Below are 20,304 nucleotides of genomic sequence, written 5' to 3'. Positions count from 1 at the left end.
AAGTCATTAACGCACGGGTGTCTTTGCGACTTACACAACCCGTAAACCATTCAGAGTTAGGCAGCTGCATGGGAAGACTTCTGCTCTCTCTTCCTCCCAGTAGTGGATCTGTAGCCCTATTGTTTGCTAATTTTATATACTCCGGAAAGCTTCACCTCCGTTGTAGAGAGACTTTATTACTACTGAAGGACAGGAAAATCTACTCCATCTTTCTCAGTCTTACTACCAACACATTTAGAAGGATTCGGGTTGAGGAAGGGGCTCCCTGGGGATTCTATGAGGGACTTAATAACCAGATTCTCAAATCCTGAATCCATGAGGGTGGGGAGATGGTTGCACACAATTCATATGCTCTGAGAAGGGTCCTTGGTGGTGGTGGTGGTGATGGTGGTGGAGGAGGAGGACGACAACGACTATGGGGTCCTTGGTGCTCTCCGAGCTTGGTGGTTTTCTTGCAGACCTTTCATTACCCAAACTAGGTGACATCATCAGTGCTAGTCCTAATTTGTTACCTAACTTGGGTCATGAAAAGTCTGCAAGAAAACCACCAAGCTCAGAGATCACCAAGAACCCCATATTTCAACCCTGTGCTACAAATATTCTTCTTTATCAGTAATGTTACCTAAACTCACCAAAATATAGAGACGGTTATTTTGAACTCTCTTATAAATGCCTAGCTAACAGCATACAGAGAGTTGGTTGAAGGGCAGAACAAAACAAGAAGCCTGGATCCCTACCAACTTAGCCAAGCGTTTCATTTTGCCAAGATTGTGTAGAATGGCTTTCAGAGAGATTTAAGCACATTCGTGGAGGGTATATAGTTCCAGTGATTATTGGCAGGGACTGATATAAGCGAGATCCAAGTTCAGAAGAAGGATGTTAAGTGAAAGTTGGTTCTTTGCAGTGAAAAGTTCAGAAGGATTTACTCTGAGGGCATCCAAGCATCCCATGGGAAGGAAGCAGTTGATTCTTTGGTTAGAAATTTTTTTTTGATCTGTTAAGGATCAAGAAGACAATCAGCCAGTGAAATCTCCATGTTCCTGACGGCTATCAAGAAGGATCAAAGTTGAGGTCTCATCAACTAGGTTGATCTTTGGGTTATCAGTTAAGTTTTTAATCCAAGGTTCATAATTTAGAGACATCTCATGGGAGATCCATCAAGGACAGAATTAAAGGCTGCCTAGGTAAAAGAACATGCCACTTGTTAATAATGGCGACAATAGAAGGCACGGGAAAGAAGAAAAAAAAGAACAATATTTGAGGGCCTCAGATTGGCAGCTAGAGGGAGAAGATGTGTCCTAGATGTCTTCAATTTGCAACGTTGGCTTGGCAATCCATTGTTTTAAATTAAAACTTGAAATGTGGAAATCCTGGGAGAATATCCAACGCAAATGGATGACATTCAGCAGGTTGCAGAAATTACAAAATGTTCCTCTGGCCGGTCTTAGTAAGGATCCATATTAAGCTTTTGTAGCACACCAGCCAAATTCGTGATTAATTCTAAATTTTGGATCTGAGCAGCAATTCGCTGGGAATATTTTAGAGGAAGAAGACATTATGGCCACCCATACTACGCCCTTTAGGACATTCTTGTCGCCAGTGGTAGAAAACTATGAGGTATAAAGGTTGACCTTTATTCAAGAATTTCAGAAGATGTAACATTTAATCATCACCACAAGCTCCTATTGTCCAAGGGACACACAGTAAAAGAATCTGACTTGGGACAATGTCCTCTGAAACCACGTTTGTGGCATCATCTCTCCTTTCAAAAGCACTGAAAGTCCACAACACGGCTTATCCCCATCCTTTCCCTCCACTGATACTCCTCCAGATGTTTTGCACATCACTTTCCAGATCTTCAAGCCTAGAGAGGTAAAGTCACCATGGAAATCTAAAGGGAGCAGAAGCTGATTTCGGAGTTGTAGCTGCTCTCCTTGAAAATTGGCCCAGACAGAGCCAAACAGACATAGAAAACATGTTACCCAACTTAATAATCACTCCAAAACAGAAGGAAAAATGTAGTAATAAGTTAAAATCACCATAGTTCTTTTTCCTTCCTTCCTTCCTTCCTTCCTTCCTTCCTTCCTTCCTTCCTTCCTTCCTTCCCTTCTTTCCCACACCACCATTCCTTTTTTTAAAAAATGTAACACTGTACTGCAATGCAGAATACGTATTTTCCTAAAGCAGTCACTTTTCAGCTCCATTTTTCTTTAAATAAATCAAAGTTTGAAATTTAAACCCCACTTCCGGCTCCACCAAACTCAAAGCCAATTTTGCCTGGGGGAGGAGGGGGGGCGCTAAGATTATTCTGTAACCTTGCTTTTTTAAAAAAAAAAGAAAAGAAAAGAAAAACATGTTAATTTACTTAGAGAAGCCATTCCCCATAATAATTAGACTTTGCTTTAATTTTGTTCAGGAAATTCTGATCCAGAAAGGAAGTGGGGGGGGGGGGGAAGGGAGGAGTAGACAGGCTGTATTATCTGTGCAGTCATCCGCCTGTCCAAATTTCCTCCATTGTATTCAAACAAAAGGCATGTTTGAAAGCGATAAGACCTTCCGATAAACTTCTACAGGTCTTTCCTCCTTTTGTATATATCCCCCATTCATAGAGACGCAAATCAACAAGGAAGCCTTTTTTTTTAAGGTTCCTGGAAAAATAACAGTGCACCATTATGTTGGCATAGAGCAGGGGTCTTCAAACTTGGCCCTTTTGTGCATTGCTGGCTGAGGAATTCTGGGACTTGAAGTCCACAAGTCATAAAAGGGCCAAGTTTGAAGACCCCTGGTGTTGAGCTTGCAAATCTTGAACTGTGGTTCAAGTTTAGGAGAGAAGTGTAGTTTTTCCCACGGGCTTCTTCTCCTGCCTGTAATAAGACCACCTGTAATAAGAAAAAAAAACCCTAAAAAATTTAAAAAAGGCAGTAACGACAGGAAAACCAGGATGAGCCGAAACAGGCAACTGTAAACTACAATTGGTGGGTTGTTGGGCTGTTCTAAACGTGTGTAAAATGTTTTGCTTTGCCCAATACAGTCTTGGCTCCTGTTCATGGACTAAATTCCATTTGAATTGTGTTAGCATAACACATCTTGGGTTGCTTACATATTTGGCTGCCCAGATGAAGTTGCTTAAATGACTTTTTGGAAGCACTGATGACTTCCACATTTTTTCCCCGAGATTCTGAAGGCTGCCTTGTCACACAACCCCAGACAAATCCTCTAATTTTAAGAAGAGCAAAAAGTGTCAAGACGCCGGTAATTGTAGCGGAACAAGGGTGTAATTAAAAGCCGTGATCTTTGAATAATTACCCAGTTGGAAAATCACCCTCTGAGGATACATAGGAAAGAGAGGGATGGTAGAAAAAGCTGCCCTCTCCTAACCAAGCAGCATCTGTGGGGCTGAGAAGTCGAGAGCCATGAACACAGGGTGGGACCCCCACTCTCTTCATGGGTGTTGCATGTATGATGCATATGTAAAGTGACAGGGTTTCAATTAAGTGATCCTGGCTGCAGGAATTGGAAATGCCTAGTCTAACAAAGAGGAGGACTAGGGGTGACATGATAGCAATCTTCCAATCTCTCAGGGGCTGCCCCAAAGAAGAGGGAGTCAAGCTATTCTCCAAAGCAGCTGAAGGCAGGACAAGAAGCAACGGATGGAAACTAACCAAGGAGAGAAGCAACCTGGAACTAAGGAGAAATTTCCTGACAGTGAGAACAATTAATCAGTGGAACGGCTTGCCTTCAGAAGTTGTAGATGCTCCATTCCTGAACTTTTTGACCCAGTCCATGGAGAAGGACCTTGCCGCTAACCATAACATACTATGGGACATGAAAATGTTGTGAGCTGTCAGATTAGTTGATAGAAACAGAACAAATATTCAAGGTAAACAATAATGGTCTAGAGAAAGGTTACAGCTTCCAGGATTTTTAGGTTACAAAAAGCGATAACTTAACTAGGAGCCAACAAAGTAGATAAGCAGGGAAGGATGGTAGGGGCTGCTCTTGCTGAGATGAGATGGAATGAAACTTCTGGAATTTCCAGGTTGAGGAACATCATTCTGGTCTCAGGTCCATTTGAGAAGATGGGGGGAAACGTCTACTAGAAAATCAACAGCTCTAATATTAATTATCAAAGAAAAGAACGAAAAGAAACCAATTCTGAAAAGTTGAATTCAAGTATTGTTTTCAATACTGATCCATTTATTTATTTATTTATTTTTTAAGTTATTTCCTCCACAGGAACTTATTTTTTAAGTTATTTCCTCGGCAACCCTGGAAGAGATTTCAAAGCAACGTCAGGGTTTGTGGCCAAGAGTTTGAAATCTAATGATTGGATAAGAATTTATATTCAGTTCTTGTAACTTGATGCCGATAGAAGGGTCTAAGACAGGGGTCCCCAACCCCCGGTCCGTGGACCAGCACCGGGTCGCAGCATGCCAGCAACTGGTCCGCACAAACAAGCAAAGTCCCATCCACAGGATGCAGGCAGCACACAAAACCACACCCCCTCCGGTCCGTGGAAAACCCCCTCTCCACGGAACCGGTCCCTGGTGCCCAAAAGGTTGGGGACTTCTGGTCTAAGAAATTTGGGCAAGGTCAGGGCTTGTTTGTCTTTTTTTTTCATGAGAGCAACTGCAAAACCTTCCGGATACGTTCACGTTTTTCTTCCAGGAGATTGTCTTCCATTTCAGAGTGATCGTACTCCTTCATCAGAGCTTCGGCTTTCTGCACCGTTGTGTCCCGGGCACGGCCTTGAAGTCCTTCAAGATACCGCAGCAAAATGGAGAAATATTGATCGGGGACCTGTAAAAGGGGGCAAGCAGGGTGAGTGAAGTGTTTTTACCCATCCACAATGAGTGGCAGCCAGGTTGGGTGCCCAGACTGTAGCTGCTTACACAAGAGCAAGGAAAGCAGTTGAGGCCAGCTTGGGGCATCTCACTCTAGAAAAGACCAGACATTGTAGCAGGTCTGCATTGCTGATCCTCACATTCAGGGATGGGGTGGGGGGTGTCTACCTGGTCTTTGTCATACATATGCAGAAGAAGCCATGTCTGCCTGGTCTTCTGAAATTTCCAGCCTTGAGGACTCTCAGACCAGCTGCAAGAAAGCCAGAAAGAGAAAGCTGAAGAAAGAAATTCAGAAACATAAGAAGGAAGCCATCATCGGTACCCCATATCTCCGTTTTCAAAGGTGTCCAGATCTTTGTTCAGACTTTGTTCAGATCCTGGTGGGCCTGGAAAAAAAAGGTATTGAGCAGAACATGCAAAAAAGAAAGATAGGATGGCTGGGGTATTATGGTTACAGTTGGGAAACACTGTTCTAGAGTCTTTGAGATGCAACCTTTATTTCAAAAACTGCTTCCAAATGTGCCTACTTTGAATATGTCCATTTACTGGTAGGGATGAAGCTAGGTTTCCAAAGCTGTCCAGAGGGAAATTAAGACTACAGTGATGCTTGTACATCACCCTAAAGCAGAACAACATTAGAAGGACATCCACCATGGGTCAGGCTAGAAGACCAGGACTAGAAGACCTCCAAGGTCCCTCCTAACTTTGTTGTTATTCTGTTAAACCTATTCAGGCATATTCAGCATTTCTCGTTTGGAATGGAATTGAGTGCCCAGGGACACCGCTGAAAACAGACCCACTGCCTATCTTTCCATGAGGATTGTGCAACAGTAGAGTCAAACCAACAGCGTTCCTCTGTAAAATATGACACAATGCAGCTGTACCACTGTTTGCATCCAGATGTCCGTGCTACTTTGCACTTAATTCTGGCCTGGTCTGAGGTCCTGGAGGATGAAGCAAGGAGAGACATAACTTATCTCATTTCCCTCCCTTGATGAACTTCTTGGGGGTGGTGGTGGCAGGGAAGGGAAACGAGGCCTCAATTGTTGGTAGGAAAAGCTTTGCTCAGACGGGCAGGATCAACGGCAAACGGGGGGCAATGCTTCTTTCATTCATATATATTCATCCGGCAGGCGATAGTTACCAACTTCGGGGGAAGGAAAAGGGAAAAAAAGCACAATATTTTCCACTCTCTTCTTGCCTCCCCCCCCCCCCGAGAATCTCCAAGCCTTTCAGTGCAACATTACAATAGAGGCAATCCTCAAATTACAACCATTAGTTTAGCGACCGTTTGGAGTTACAACAGCACTGGAAAAAAGTGTCTTATGACCAGTCTTCACACTTATGACCACTGCAGCATCCCCGTGGCCACGTGATCAAAGGGCAGAAGCTTGGTGACTGACTCATATTTATGACCATTACACTGCCCCGGGATCATGTGATCCCTTTTTTTGTGAACAGGATTTAATAAGCAAGCTCAATGGGGGAAGAGAGATTCCCTTAACAACTATGGAAAGAAAAGTTGTAAAATGGGTCAAAATTCACTTAACAGATCGCTCACTTTGCAACAGAAAGTTTGGGCTCAAGGGTAGTTGTAAGTTGAGGTCTTTTGGGGGGGGGGTTACGACAGAATTCCCAGCTTGCCACAGTATGACCCCCCCCTTTGTTCCTCCCTGAAGCTTTTCTGAAAAACATCACAACATTTTTATTTATTTTTGGGGCTTGTAAAAGAGGCTCTGAGGATGTCTGCGCTCTCCAAATCATCCCGGCGTTATCTTAAACATTTCAAAAATGTCTTAATTTATTTGGACTCACGATGTTTACAACAAACGTAACAGCAAACCAAACATTTCCTCTTTTTTTTCCCTTTCTTTTTTTATCCTGGTCCAAGGCTCTTTTTCATCATAAACATCCCCTGACAGGACGGAACAGAGGCATAAAACTGGATTCATACTGGAGCTAACCGTCCTGACACGGCCGTTTCCTTTGGCGCAAATGAAGGACCGTAACGGGTGTCAAAATTCGGAGTGGACAGCTCATGTTCCTCTGTCTGGTTCCTTCCTGGAAACCCCGACTTCTCAAAAATTTAATTCCAGGAAAGGGAAAAAATGGCAAATAATCTCTGCATGGTGTTGTTTGCTGGAATAAAATGTTTTTAAGAGAATTTCCTTCACTGGGGGACCCTGTCATTGCGTTTGCTAAATCACATTCATATGTTGTGTTTGGACAATACACATGACCCTCGACTTACGATCACAGTTGAGCCCAAAATTTCCGTTGTTAAGTGAGACATTGGTTACATGAATTTTGCCCCATTTTATGACCTTCTTTGCCACGTTTCTTAAGTGAATCGCTGCAGCTGTTAAGTCAGTAACACGGCTGTTCAGTGAATCTGGATTCCCCATTGACTTCGCTTGTCAGACGGTCTCAAAAGGGGATCGCGTGACACCCCCCCCCAGGACGCTGTGACCGTCGTAAATATGAGTCAGCGTGCCAACAGTCTGAATTTTGATCACATGACCCTGGGGATGCTGCAACGGTCGTAAGTGTGAGAAACAGACGTAAGTCACATTTTTCAGTGCTGTTGTAACTTTGAACCGTCACTAAACGAACTGCTGTTAAGGACCAGCTGTTGTACTCGGATGGCGTGAGCTTTATATCTTCTCATTAAACTGAAAACTTCAAAACTCGCCAATTAGTTTGCAAATAACTGACAGCAGCGGTTCTGTGTTGAACTATGATATTATGATAGCGGTTTTGACAAGATTCTAACTCATATTTCAATTTCCTATTGCAAAAGAAAGGCTCTCCTGAATCTAGGACATATTTATTTATTTTGGAACACTCAGATATAAGAAATTGAAACTTTTTTATATGAAACTCCCCAGTGACTATTTTGAATTAAGAGATGTCAGCGGAGCTAGAAAAATATGAAGTCCTGGGCAGCGGAGAAAACACCAACCACACAGGGATTCGGAAATCTTGATAGGCACGAGTTGTTGGATGTACCTGCTGAGACCGGCTTAGTTTTACATAATGAAGGCCAGATTTTCCACAATGTGGGTCCTTTGGACTTGTCACACAAACCCTTGCCGTGTTTGAAAATATGACTTCGTATATAAATATAGTCGAATAACATCCAATAAATTTCCATGACTCAAGTGCGTAAACAAACAACCATAATTCAAAACAGCATGACGCTGGGCGAAAAAAAATTAAAAATAAAAATACTTTCAACATAAGACGTTAACTCACATTCCCACACTATTGTGGTCAGGGTCCTCTGAAGCCACTCAGTACCACTCTCAGGACGCAACATTTCCCAGCAGCCTCTGTTGTGACATTCATTAAAAAACAGGCCAGGCTTCAACTCTGTGGTGGGGGCCACCCTCTTCATCTCTTGGATATCCCTGGATTATATTTATCTGCTCAACGGTTTTGTGGCAGCTTCTTCATCCACGTTGTTCACCAACTAATTGAACGGCTCGGCCAATTAAACATGAGAATTGTGTGCTAGGAGACGGTTGTGCTTGGTGTTAACCTCCATTTACCCAACAGGCACCGATGAGATGGTCCTCAGTTAACAACCGCCTTGCTTAGCAGTGGAAATTCTGCTCCCCATCGTGGAACCCCTCCCCCCCCTTGCCTTGGTTTGCTGGGCAGGCAAAAATAAAGCGAAATGAAATGAACACAAATCTCCTGTCGGCTCATACATATTGTATATTTGTCTGCTCCAATTGCGAAACGCAAAAGACGCCGGCGAGGGGAGCCCAGAATTTATTCATTTGTTTTTCAAACCAGAAAGCGCGTCTTGCCATAATCGCTAACATACGTTCCAGAATACCTATCAACCCATGACAGATAAACCGCACATCCCTTCAAAACAGCCGAGGATTCCAGCTGCTCCTCAAATTGTGTTGAAGAGCACAATTTGTGTTCTGCTCTCCCTCCGCTCTACGGAGGGATCCGTAGCCCGACTCATGTGTCTCTCAAGCTGGGACGCAATTAATTTGCTCCAGCCAGACCGAAGAGTAGAGTACGTCCCTGTTCCTAGAAGCCGTAGTCTTGGTTCTAGGAACTGCTAAAGGTAGGAAGTTGGGAAACTGGGGTATTAAGTGGTCAATCTACCTATGGCGAGATGTTCCTTAAATCCCACTGGGTCAGGTGTGTTAGCTGCACGGATGTAAACTTGACCTATCTTTAGTCATATGTTAGCCTTTTGGATTCTAAAATGAAGTCTTATTTGTTGAATCTTAGGGTGGGAAAAAGGCAGACTAGAAATAAACAAAGTAGAAGACATGAGTCCAGAAAACTAGGGGAAGCAGACAGACCAGGTCACGTTACATGGATCTAAGAGGGCCTTACACTGATGTTCCTCTTCCATGTGGTATAACAACTAAGAAACAGTCCCAAAGGTGCTTTTTTCTTTTCAAAAGGCAACTGGACTTTGCTTTTTTTCCCCCTTGAAAACGTTTCGCTTCTCATCCAAGAAGCTTTTTCAGTTCTGCCAAAGAATTAAAGAACGGATGAAGCTTCTTGGATGAGAAGCAAAACTTTTCAAGGACAAAAAACACTTTGGGGACAACCATGACCTGGTTGATGGAGAATCTCCACAGACATTTAACCAAGACATAGGATCCACTAGAATTTAATTCCAAATTGTGATCCAGGACTGAATGTGTGAAGGTGGCCAATTTTTGTAACCCAATGATAGTTCTACTCATTGCCCAGGAAAGATCATTGCGAAAAGGGTCAAACTTACGTGTTTAAATAGTCCAGGGCCAACTCTGACCCCGATGGCTTCTTAGGTTCGTTCTTCTTGGCCCCAATCCCCGCTTCTCGCATTAATTTCTTTTGTGCTTTGTTACGTTCCTTCTTCAGCTTTCGTTCCAATATCCTCTTCTCCTCTGGAGAAAGTTCTTCTCCTGTCTCCTCTTCCTCTTGTTTTTTCCCCTAGGAGCCAAGAGAACAAACTTAATCCACAGCTCATAAAACACAGCTCCATCACATACAGTCCACACTAGTGAGAAGAAACATCTGAACGGAGGTTAGGGAATCCTTTACCTTAAATTGACTATTGAGGCAATGGTAGGCTTCCAGCCATTCAACCCTGGCAATATCAGACCCGCCACGGAGGGGAACTTGAAGTTGCATTGAGGAACATAGCCCCAACAGTCACACAGGCTCTCAAAATACATGGCAAAGAAAAACAAAAACAAAAAAAACCCCAGACCTTTTCAGGCCCAAATGACGAGAGGGACCGGGAACATTATTCAAATTTGCAGCTTGTAGGTATACATAGTGAGACCGTAGCTGATGCATTTTGCGGAGAAAAAAAACAACAGAAGAATTACAGAAAGTGAGACGCGGATATAAAGAAAGCTTATGTCACAAAGACACTGGAATCATGCTGTGATTTTAGATTGGTAAAGCTGGAGCTTGATCAATTATGTGTTCTGTGCGCTGAATATTCATTAAAATGAGTTAAGCAGATATCCAGGATAGAGGGAGAAATACACAGGGAGCGGCTGGCTTCACGTCTGATACACTGGAAACGCAACAGAAATGCCTGCTTCCTGGACTCTCCAATAAATGTTTTAAAAAGGGTGGCTGGTTATCCTTCCTTTGTTGGAGATTTAATAAATCTGAAGTCCCTTTAGTAAGGCATGAGACACATCCACTGGTAATCGTTTTGTTTTTTTTAAAAAAATATTCTTGGGGGGAAAAAACGGTCAGCTTGGTTCAGGAGAGAAAGTTAAAGTTTGTGGTAATGTGGTATTTATTTCTTTATGGGAATCACTGGATTGAGCTTCTGAGAAGGAGGAGGAGGAGGATAGGTGGATAGGTAAATAGAAAGGGAGGAGGAGAAAGAAGCAGAGGAGGGAGGGAGGGAGGGAGGGAGNACATACGTTCCAGAATACCTATCAACCCATGACAGATAAACCGCACATCCCTTCAAAACAGCCGAGGATTCCAGCTGCTCCTCAAATTGTGTTGAAGAGCACAATTTGTGTTCTGCTCTCCCTCCGCTCTACGGAGGGATCCGTAGCCCGACTCATGTGTCTCTCAAGCTGGGACGCAATTAATTTGCTCCAGCCAGACGGAAGAGTAGAGTACGTCCTTGTTCCTAGAAGCCGTAGTCTTGGTTCTAGGAACTGCTAAAGGTAGGAAGTTGGGGAACTGGGGCATTAAGTGGTCAATCTACCTATGGCGAGATGTTCCTTAAATCCCACCGGGTCAGGTGTGTTAGCTGCACGGATGTAAACTTGACCTATCTTTAGTCACATGTTGTTAGCCTTTTGGATTCTAAAATGAAGTCTTATTTGTTGAATCTTAGGGTGGAAAAAAAGGCAGACTAGAAATAAACAAAGTAGAAGACATGAGTCCAGAAAACTAGGGGAAGCAGACAGACCAGGTCACGTTACATGGATCTAAGAGGGCCTTACACTGATGTTCCTCTTCCATGTGGTATAACAACTAAGAAACAGTCCCAAAGGTGCTTTTTTCTTTTCAAAAGGCAACTGGACTTTGGGTTTCCCCCCCCCCTTGAAAACATTTCGCTTCTCATCCAAGAAGCTTCTTCAGTTCTGCCAAAGAATTAAAGAACGGATGAAGCTTCTTGGATGAGAAGCAAAACTTTTCAAGGACAAAAAACACTTTGGGGACAACCATGACCTGGTTGATGGAGAATCTCCACAGACATTTAACCAAGACACAGGATCCACTAGAATTTAATTCCAAATTGTGATCCAGGACTGAATGTGTGAAGGTGGCCAATTTTTGTAACCCAATGATAGTTCTACTCATTGCCCAGGAAAGATCATTGCGAAAAGGGTCAAACTTACGTGTTTAAATAGTCCAGGGCCAACTCTGACCCCGATGGCTTCTTAGGTTCGTTCTTCTTGGCCCCGATCCCCGCTTCTCGCATTAATTTCTTCTGTGCTTTGTTACGCTCCTTCTTCAGCTTTCGTTCCAATATCCTCTTCTCCTCTGGAGAAAGTTCTTCTCCTGTCTCCTCTTCCTCTTGTTTTTTCCCCTAGGAGCCAAGAGAACAAACTTAATCCACAGCTCATAAAACACAGCTCCATCACATACGGCCCACACTTGTGAGAAGAAACATCTGAACGGAGGTTAGGGAATCCTTTACCTTAAATTGACTATTGAGGCAATGGTAGGCTTCCAGCCCTTCAACCCTGGAAATATCAGACCCGCCACGGAGGGGAACTTGAAGTTGCATTGAGGAACAAAGTCCCAACAGTCACACAGGCTCTCAAAATACATGGCAAAGAAAAACAAAAACAAAAAAAACCCCCGGACCTTTTCAGGCCCAAATGACGAGAGGGACCGGGAACATTATTCAAATTTGCAGCTTGTAGGTATACACAGTGAGACCGTAGCTGATGCATTTTGCGGAGAAAAAAAATAACAGAAGAATTACAGAAAGTGAGACGCGGATATAAAGAAAGCTTATGTCACAAAGACACTGGAATCATGCTGTGATTTTAGATTGGTAAAGCTGGAGCTTGATCAATTATGTGTTCTGTGCGCTGAATATTCATTAAAATGAGTTAAGCAGATATCCTGGATAGAGGGAGAAATACACAGGGAGCGGCTGGCTTCAAGTCTGATACACTGGAAACACAACAGAAATGCCTGCTTCCTGGACTCTCCAATAAATGTTTTAAAAAGGGTGGCTGGTTATCCTTCCTTTGTTGGAGATTTAATAAATATGAAGTCCCTTTAGTAAGGCATGAGACACATCCACTGGTAATCGTTTTTTTTAAAAAAAATATTCATGGGGGGAAAAAACGGTCAGCTTGGTTCAGGAGAGAAAGTTAAAGTTTGTGGTAATGTGGTATTTATTTCTCTATGGGAATCACTGGATTGAGCTTCTGAGAAGGAGGAGGAGGAGGAGGATAGGTGGATAGGTAAATAGAAAGGGAGGAGGAGAAAGAAGCAGAGGAGGGAGGGAGGGAGGGAGGGAGAAGAAGAAGGAGGAGGAGAAGAAGAAGAAGAAGAAGAAGGAGGAGGAGGAGGAGGAGGAGGAGGAGGAGGAGGAGGAGAAAGAAGCAGAGGAAGAGGAGGGAGGGAGGGAGAAGGAGGAGGAGGAGGAGGAGAAGGAGAAGGAGGAGGAGGAGAAGGAGAAGGAGAAGATGATTAGACATTCCTAGATTGTTCCAACAGGCGGAACAAAATGTGTTATCCTTCCACTGCTTCTCACTGTCGGAAAGAAAGAACTGGATGTTCTAGAATTAGCTCGTTAAACTTGAGAGGCCTTCTTCTAGAGAACAGTTGTGGAATTCTGAAGCCTGCCAGTCTTGGCCATCTGGACACCTGCAGACCTTCCCCTTCGGTCATCCCGGAAGGAGGCGAAACGAAGAGCTGGTGCCGTGGGCCCCGTCTAGCCCTTGGCCTGGATCTCAAACCCAACTCTCCTTGCATTCCTCATTAAGCACGCAGCTCTCGAATCCAAGCACCCCGGTTTCAATAGGGAAGCCGAGAACTACGTGCTTGGCCCGGATCTGAGGCTGCTCCTGGTTTCACAACCGGCTGCTGGTCTGTCACCCTGATCCTAAGTGGGGCGACCGGGAAAGACGTTGGCAGAGGCATTTCCAGGGCTGGGGTGGGGTGGTGGGGGGCTAAAGCTTAGAAGGCTTCAGGGTTTAGAGAACCAGCCAAGGCCGGAGGGCTGTTCCGATGGAGAAGGGAAGAAGAACGCCATGCCCGCCACGGAGAGGAGGAGGAGGAGGAGGAGGAGAAGGACCACAGAGAGGCGGCTGGCTGCCAAGGAGCTCGGCAGCGTGACCGAGCTGCATGGAGCTTCTTTAATGAAAGCCAGTATTTCTTCAGAGAGCTGACCCAGCCTCCAGTGACTGAAATCAATAAAAACAGTCGGGCGGGCGAGGGGCCCGGGTGGGGGGAGGACCCCCCCCCCTTCTCCACCAGCTTTCCCTTGGCTTGGCTTTCCACTTTCTCCTCTCCCGGAAAAAAAGTTTAAACTCCGATAAACTATGTGTGCTTTTGCTTAAGCTGCAAAGATTCTCTCCCCCTCCACTCTGGCTTCCCCCCACCCCACACACACACCCTCATTTGGACGTTTTCTTCTTGCTTGACTGAAGGTTTGGGTAAGAGAAAGGGCCTTGATGACCTCCCCCCTTCCTTCCTTCTCTCTCTCTCTCTCTCTCTCTCTCTGAAAGCAATGAAAGAATTGTTTTGGAACCAGGAACCTGCCCAAGCGGGGACACACATCCGGATGCTGCGTTCCTGACCTGATCTTACTGTTTGGGAGCAAGCAAAAGAAAAAAGAAAAAAAAAAGGGGGTGGGGGTGGTGGGAGGAAATGAAACCCAGTTCAGAGCTGGGGAGGAAGGAAAAAAAAGAAACCACCATTGAAGAGATGAAGGAAGGGAGATGTGGGGTTTTATTGCGGTTTGCCTGGGAAGAATTCGGAAAGAGTTGCCGATGTGCTGAATGCTAAAATGGCTGCAAAAAGTGCCCTGGAGGGGGTGATCCAGCCCCAAAAGCAGAGCAAGAAAACCATCCAGTCTTGAAGAGTTCAGTTCTCTGTCCCTGGTAAGTCCCGTGGTATATATATTATTTTAAGCTTTGGGTCAAAGCCTGAAATGAAACAGTTTGTCATCTTTATTGTTATCTAACCAGAAAAATGTTTTCAGTGTGCCTTCTTTTCTTTTTTCTTTTTTGTTGCTCTTATAAAGACTAAAGGTTGTAAACAAAGCAGATTTTATGAAGGGTTGGGCCAAGAGAGCTGTCATCGGTCAAGTATGCGCAGAACACCGGTGGGAATTGAATCTCTTTATTTATGGTTTGCCCTGCTTAGGTTTAGCTGGGGTTATGGACAAGTGCTCGGCTGGGTCTCATGTGCTAGGATGCCCGATGTGGGGTGTTCGTTGGGGAACATTAGGGAGGCCCCGCAGTGAGGGAATTGCGATGATGAAGGCTGCTGTGAGGAGGGACCAAGTGTTTTGGGATGCACGTCATAGAACCCTTAACTGGTATAGCCGCTACCTGGAGCATCTGCCTTTTAAGGAGAAGAATTGGACAAGAAAGTTTGTGTGAAATCGTATGGGGTCTCCTGCTTTGAGCAGGGGGTTGGACTAGAAGACCTCCAAGGTCCCTTCCAGCTCTGTTATTCTGACTACATTCCATCACAGTGAGACTGCCTAAAAGCTGAGCAAAAGAACAAGGTGTAGCAAGGTGGCGCAAATTTAATGTGGGACAAGTTTGATGAAAAGAAGGACTAGGGGTGACATGATAGCAATACTCCAGTATTTGAGGGGCTGCCACAAAAAGGGGGGAGGGTTAACTTATTTTCCAAAGCCCCTGAAGGCAGGACAAGAAGCAACGGATGGAAACTAATCAAGGAGAGAAGCAACGGATGGAAACTAATCAAGGAGAGAAGCAACCTGGAACTAAGGAGAAACTTCCTGACAGTGAGAACAATTAACCAGAGGAACAGCTTGCCACCAGAAGTTGTGGGTGCTCCATCATTGGAGGCTTTTAAGAAGAGATTGGACAATTATTTGTCTGGAATGAGATAGGGTCTCCTGCTTGGGCAGGGGTTGGACTAGAAGACCTCCATGGTCCCTTCTAACTCCGTTATTCTGTTATGCCTCCTTTCCTCTGTATATAAAACTGTGAAATTCAGCCATGTTAGCGCAGTAAGGGTAATCAGCATCTTAGATGCACGCGATCAACGCAAAGACCTTCGAGACCTTTCAACTGTTTTGACGACTCCCCATACTTTTTTTGGAGGGGGGGTGTGCTTCTAAAGTTTTTGGATAAATCTTGCCGCGCTTAAAGCAAAGGAACGAAAGGCAGACTGAGCTGGAGGGCAGATTGAAGAACGCACGGCTGGAGGAGAAAGTTCTCAGAGCAGCCACTGTGATGTTTTTCGCATGACTGGAAGTCTGGCTGACCGGAACATTTGCAGAATGCAGAATACAAGCATCCTCGTCTTACAGTCGTTCAGCGACTGTTCCAAGCCCTGGAAAAAAAAAGGGACTTATGGCCATTTTTCACACTTACGACCGCCGCAGCCCCCACCCTCCCAGGGTCACGTGATCAAAATCCAGATGCTTGGCAACTGGCTCGTATTTATGACGGGGGCAGTGCCTTTGGGTCAGGGGACCCCCTTTTGCGACCTTCCAACAAGGAAAATGAATAGGGAAGCCGGGTTTCACTTAAGAACCGGGCTGCTAACTTACCAGCTGCAGTGATTCGCTTAACAACACTGGAAAGAAGCTTCGTAAAATGGGGTCAAAACTCCCTGAACAACGGACAACAGCAACTCACTGAGCGACGGAGCTGTTGGGCTCAGCTGTGGCCGTTAAGTGGGGGCCGTTTGTGCTTTCCATCTCCGAAACCGGGACGTGCATGCAGCACCCTTGTGCTCTGGGTTGCTGCAAGACCATCTGTTTCAACGTGACACATTTCTGTTTTGTTGAGGACTGCAGCACAGGCTTGCTGCCTGCAGTCTCTTGACTCCTGAAGGGAGAAAAATGCCAAGAGGGGGCTGCTTCCTCGGGCGTAGTGGAGCTAGCCAAACATTTTTGTTTGCGCCATTTTATAAATAGTTCAGAAGGCGCAGGAGCAGCTGCTGGGGGCCAAAGGGTCGAGTGGGCACTGCGTGGGGGGCCGGGGCATTTGTGCACAAACATGTCCCAGCGCTGGGGCTGGAGGAAAAGTCATCCATCATCCACGTTCCAGAGGTGGGGAAAGGAACGGACACTGCGGCATCTCACGCCAAAGTGAATTCAAGAGAGCTCTCCAAATTTGGCCACTTTTAAGACTTGTGGACTTGGATTCCCAGAATTCCCCAGCCAGCCATGCTGGCTGGCTGGGGAATTCTGGGAGTCCAAGTCCACAATAAGACTTGTTGCCAAGTCAGAAGTTGCCACATTTGTAGACCCTTGTTCTAAATCAGGGGTGCTCAACCTTGGCCACTTTAAGACTCGTGGACTTCAACTCCCAGAATTCCTCAGCCAGCCATTTTGGCTGGCTGAGGAATTCTGGGAGTTGAAGTCCACGAGTCTTAAAGTGGCCAAGGTTGAGCACCCCTGTTCTAAATAATTCTTCTGAATCTGCAGCCTGATTCAGCCAGAACACCGCACACCGCCAACCGTACTTTATCCTTCAGTAGAACACAATTTCCACATCTCCCTCGATGCTGTAATTCACGCATGCCGATTCCTCACAAATACTGATGTCTTAAAAAATAGTTTTTAGGGAGAAAAAAGGCCAGGTCTTCTGGTTCCTCCAAGACTGCAGTCCCAGGCTTTACTAGAAATGCATCCTTTGCAATCAATAGAACTTATTTGCATATATGTGGGTTTAGACAGACTTGCAGGAAAGAACACCGAAGAGTAGAAAGCGTGGCTTTACTCACATTATATAGAGCTATTTGGCCAACAAAGCCCTGAAAATATTCTTGATCAGAAGAAAAAGCTTAGTTGAAGGATATTTCTAGATTCATTTACTAGTCACAGCAGACACACGTGTTATTTTTGACTTAGTAAAAATTAAGTTGTAAGTCTTGAATCATGGTGTTTTCTCTCCTGCGGTTTCCCAGCCAGCGGTGGGCTGAAAAGGCCTGGTAGCAATAGGGTGGCCTCCAAATATTTTGGAAAATAGGGATTTGGCCAATGTTTAACTTCCAAGGACAGCTGTGAGAACTCCAGTTTGTCCCAAAGAAGCTTAAAAAGTAACGTTATACTGGGGGTTCTGGAAACATTCAAAGACTTGAATTTCAAGTGGAAATATCTTCTCAAGGCCACGAAGGTTAGAGTTACAGAAATAATCTTTATTAGCTACAGAAAAATGCTTGATTTGCACTTCAGTAGCCACATAAATATTTGCACTGACATCAAATAAGCTGTTTTGGTGTCCAAAAGCTTCATAATGATGAACGTTGTTGAGGTTCAGGCTGGCTGGGGAATTCTGGGAGTTGAAGTCCACAAGTCTTCAAATCGCCAAGGTTGGACACCCTTGCTGTAAACTAAAAACGTCTGAGTCAAAACTCATCTCAGCCATGAACTTGCTCGGTATCTCCAAGAAACTACTCTTCCATCTGAATAATGGTACGGTGGTAAACCTAGGAGAGCATCTTATTAAGGTACAACGTAACTACCACCACGTAAAGCCGAAGTTCCTCCAACTCTTTCTGTTGTGAGAGAATCAGAAACAAATAGTACGTTTGGGCCCAGGAAAAACTCTTCGCTCAGCCGTAACATGCTCAGTTACGCAAGAGGGATGTGTACAGGAATGCATGTTTGTACAGCCTGCAGAATTGCCAAATGCTATTTCGCATCGCATGATTGACTCCGGAGGATAAATAAAGGCAGGAAGGAGGAGGGTGTTGCACAAGCTGAGCCTCCCGTCGCACTTCTCTCAATCTAGGTCAATGTCATATTTTTTTAGGGAACGAGACAGGTCCTCTAAGCTAACAGACAAAGTCTCCAAGGAACTGTAAACTTTATTACACGCAGGTGGAAATTCAGGCTTGGAATTTTATTTTATTTTATTTGTTTATTTAAAAAAATGTCCTTTGGCTACTTGCACTCTTCAGCTAAGTGTTCTGACTGGAGGCCCCAAAAACAGGTTATCAAGAAGGATGCAAGGCTGTGGTTCTCAAGAAACAGCTGGATGGCTAGCTCTATGGGTATAAACTGGGCTGGAAAATTCTGAGCATGGATTGTAGGAGGACCGAATTGCACAGCAACTGGAAAGAGTAATCAAGAGGGAAATACAATGTGCAAAGAAGGAAACTGTTTAGAATCCAGCCACTGCAATTTGTTTAAACAGTGATTAGAGTCAGGGGTTCTTGTGCTCTATGAACTTGGCTGTTTTCTTGCAGACGTTTCATGACCCAACTAGGTAACCTCATCAGTGCTAGAAGGGAGTGGGAAGAGGAAGAGGAAGGGAGAGGAAGAGGAAGAGGAAGAGGAAGAAGAAGAAGAAGACTGGGGGGCCCTTGATGCTCTGAGCTTGGTGGGTTTGGCCAATAAAAGTCAAACTCAGAATCAGACAGGCACTCCAAATCGGGATAATTCATGAGGACCCAGAAAAACCACTAACCCGCCAAACACAAGATGTGGCGCCTCAAATTAGCTTCTCCAATGGTATTGTGCAGACCCACACATGGGTGCATGTTCCCCTCTCTGGCTTCCCTGTGTGAAAGCTGCCTATTCATCGTGGATCTCCTGATGGCTGGCGATGAAATTTGGTCCATTCCACACAGCTTTCTTCCCTGCCTGGAGAGGAGATGGATCTCAAGTGTCAGGGCATAAAGAAGTTCAACCAAGGGGCATCTGTTAAACAGCTGTGGGTTAGCTGTCTGGCAGTGCTGGCGCAGATGCTCTCCCCCTCATATCTCCCTGCCTACACCTACGCTTGTAGCAACATATGTGCACGCAGGAAAGCCAAAAACCGACTGATTTTAATTTCAGGAATGGCATGCGCCCGCACACAAATAGACAGACGGCGTGGTAAATGCTATGCATACGCTGCTCTGACACATCTTGGGGAGTTAATAGGACTTTGAAATGCCACTTTTTCTTCTGCAAATGCTTTCTCTTAAGACGAATCCAGGTTCAAGGATCCAGGAAGAGCGTGTTCTACGGGAAAGAAAGCATTCTGTTCCTATCTAAAAATTAAAAAAGTATTCGAGTCATTGGTGAAGGATAACAGAAAGGAGAATAATTGGACTGCAGTAGAATTATGGTTCAGCTTTCTCTGAAGAGCTACCTTAGAAGAGTCCAGAAAAGAGCAACAAAGATGATCAGGGCACCGGAGGCTAAAACATAGAAAGAACATTTGCAGGAACTGGCTATGTCTGGTTTAATAAGAAGGACTAAGGGGGACATGATAACAGTCTCATGTCAGGAAGAGCCCCAAGGAAGGGCTGGCCACCAGACGTTGTGGGTGCTCCAACACTGGAGTCTCTTAAGAAGAGACTGGACGGTCACTTGTCTAAAATGGTATAGGGTCTCCTGCTTGAACAGGGGGTTGGACTAGAAGACCTCCAAGGTCCCTTTCAACTCTGTTATTCTGTTGTCTGTAAAGTCGTGGTCAGCTCCATCTTAAGAAAGAGACCCTTCTTCTAAGATGCTGTGAAATACATGCACATCAATTGTACATTTCCCACATCCTGAGTTATACACTACTCACGTTGTTTATATTCCACTTTTCACTGAAAGGTGTTTAAGTTGCAAGAACAGCTTAAGAACACCTTCCCCCCCCCCAAAAAAAAAACCAAAAATACAGTTTAAAACCCTGTGCTGTTAAGATGACCCTGCTCTAACCTATTCTGGGCAATTTTTCTTTTATGTAACCCGTTTTGGCTGCCCGAGCTATTCTTTCCAGCTCATTTTATGCATTCTTCGGTTGTCCTTATTTCCTGTTCATAAAGAACAACCAAACAAATTCAGGAAAGACCGGCCTCG

At 44.7% G+C, this 20,304-nt stretch overlaps 1 protein-coding gene across 1 annotated transcript in view; it reads right to left on the bottom strand.

The window, feature by feature from the left end:
* Positions 1-4,613: 4,613 nt before the first annotated feature.
* CUNH7orf50 (chromosome unknown C7orf50 homolog) overlaps positions 4,614-20,304 on the bottom strand; it is a 62,162-nt gene continuing 46,471 nt past the window's right edge. The window contains exons 3-5 of the mRNA XM_015817810.1: positions 11,690-11,880; positions 5,013-5,094; positions 4,614-4,800 (exon numbers count right to left, since the gene is read on the bottom strand). Of these exons, the coding sequence (XP_015673296.1) occupies positions 4,618-4,800; positions 5,013-5,094; positions 11,690-11,880 (456 nt within the window). The 3' untranslated portion in view covers positions 4,614-4,617. The remainder of the gene's footprint in view (positions 4,801-5,012; positions 5,095-11,689; positions 11,881-20,304) is intronic.

The sequence above is a fragment of the Protobothrops mucrosquamatus genome, unplaced genomic scaffold (genome assembly GCF_001527695.2).
Source record: "Protobothrops mucrosquamatus isolate PMUCROS unplaced genomic scaffold, P.Mucros_1.0 scaffold640, whole genome shotgun sequence".
Classification (NCBI taxonomy): domain Eukaryota; kingdom Metazoa; phylum Chordata; class Lepidosauria; order Squamata; family Viperidae; genus Protobothrops; species Protobothrops mucrosquamatus.
The sequence above is the reverse complement of the archived record's forward strand: the minus strand, read 5'-3'. Positions and strand labels throughout refer to the sequence as shown.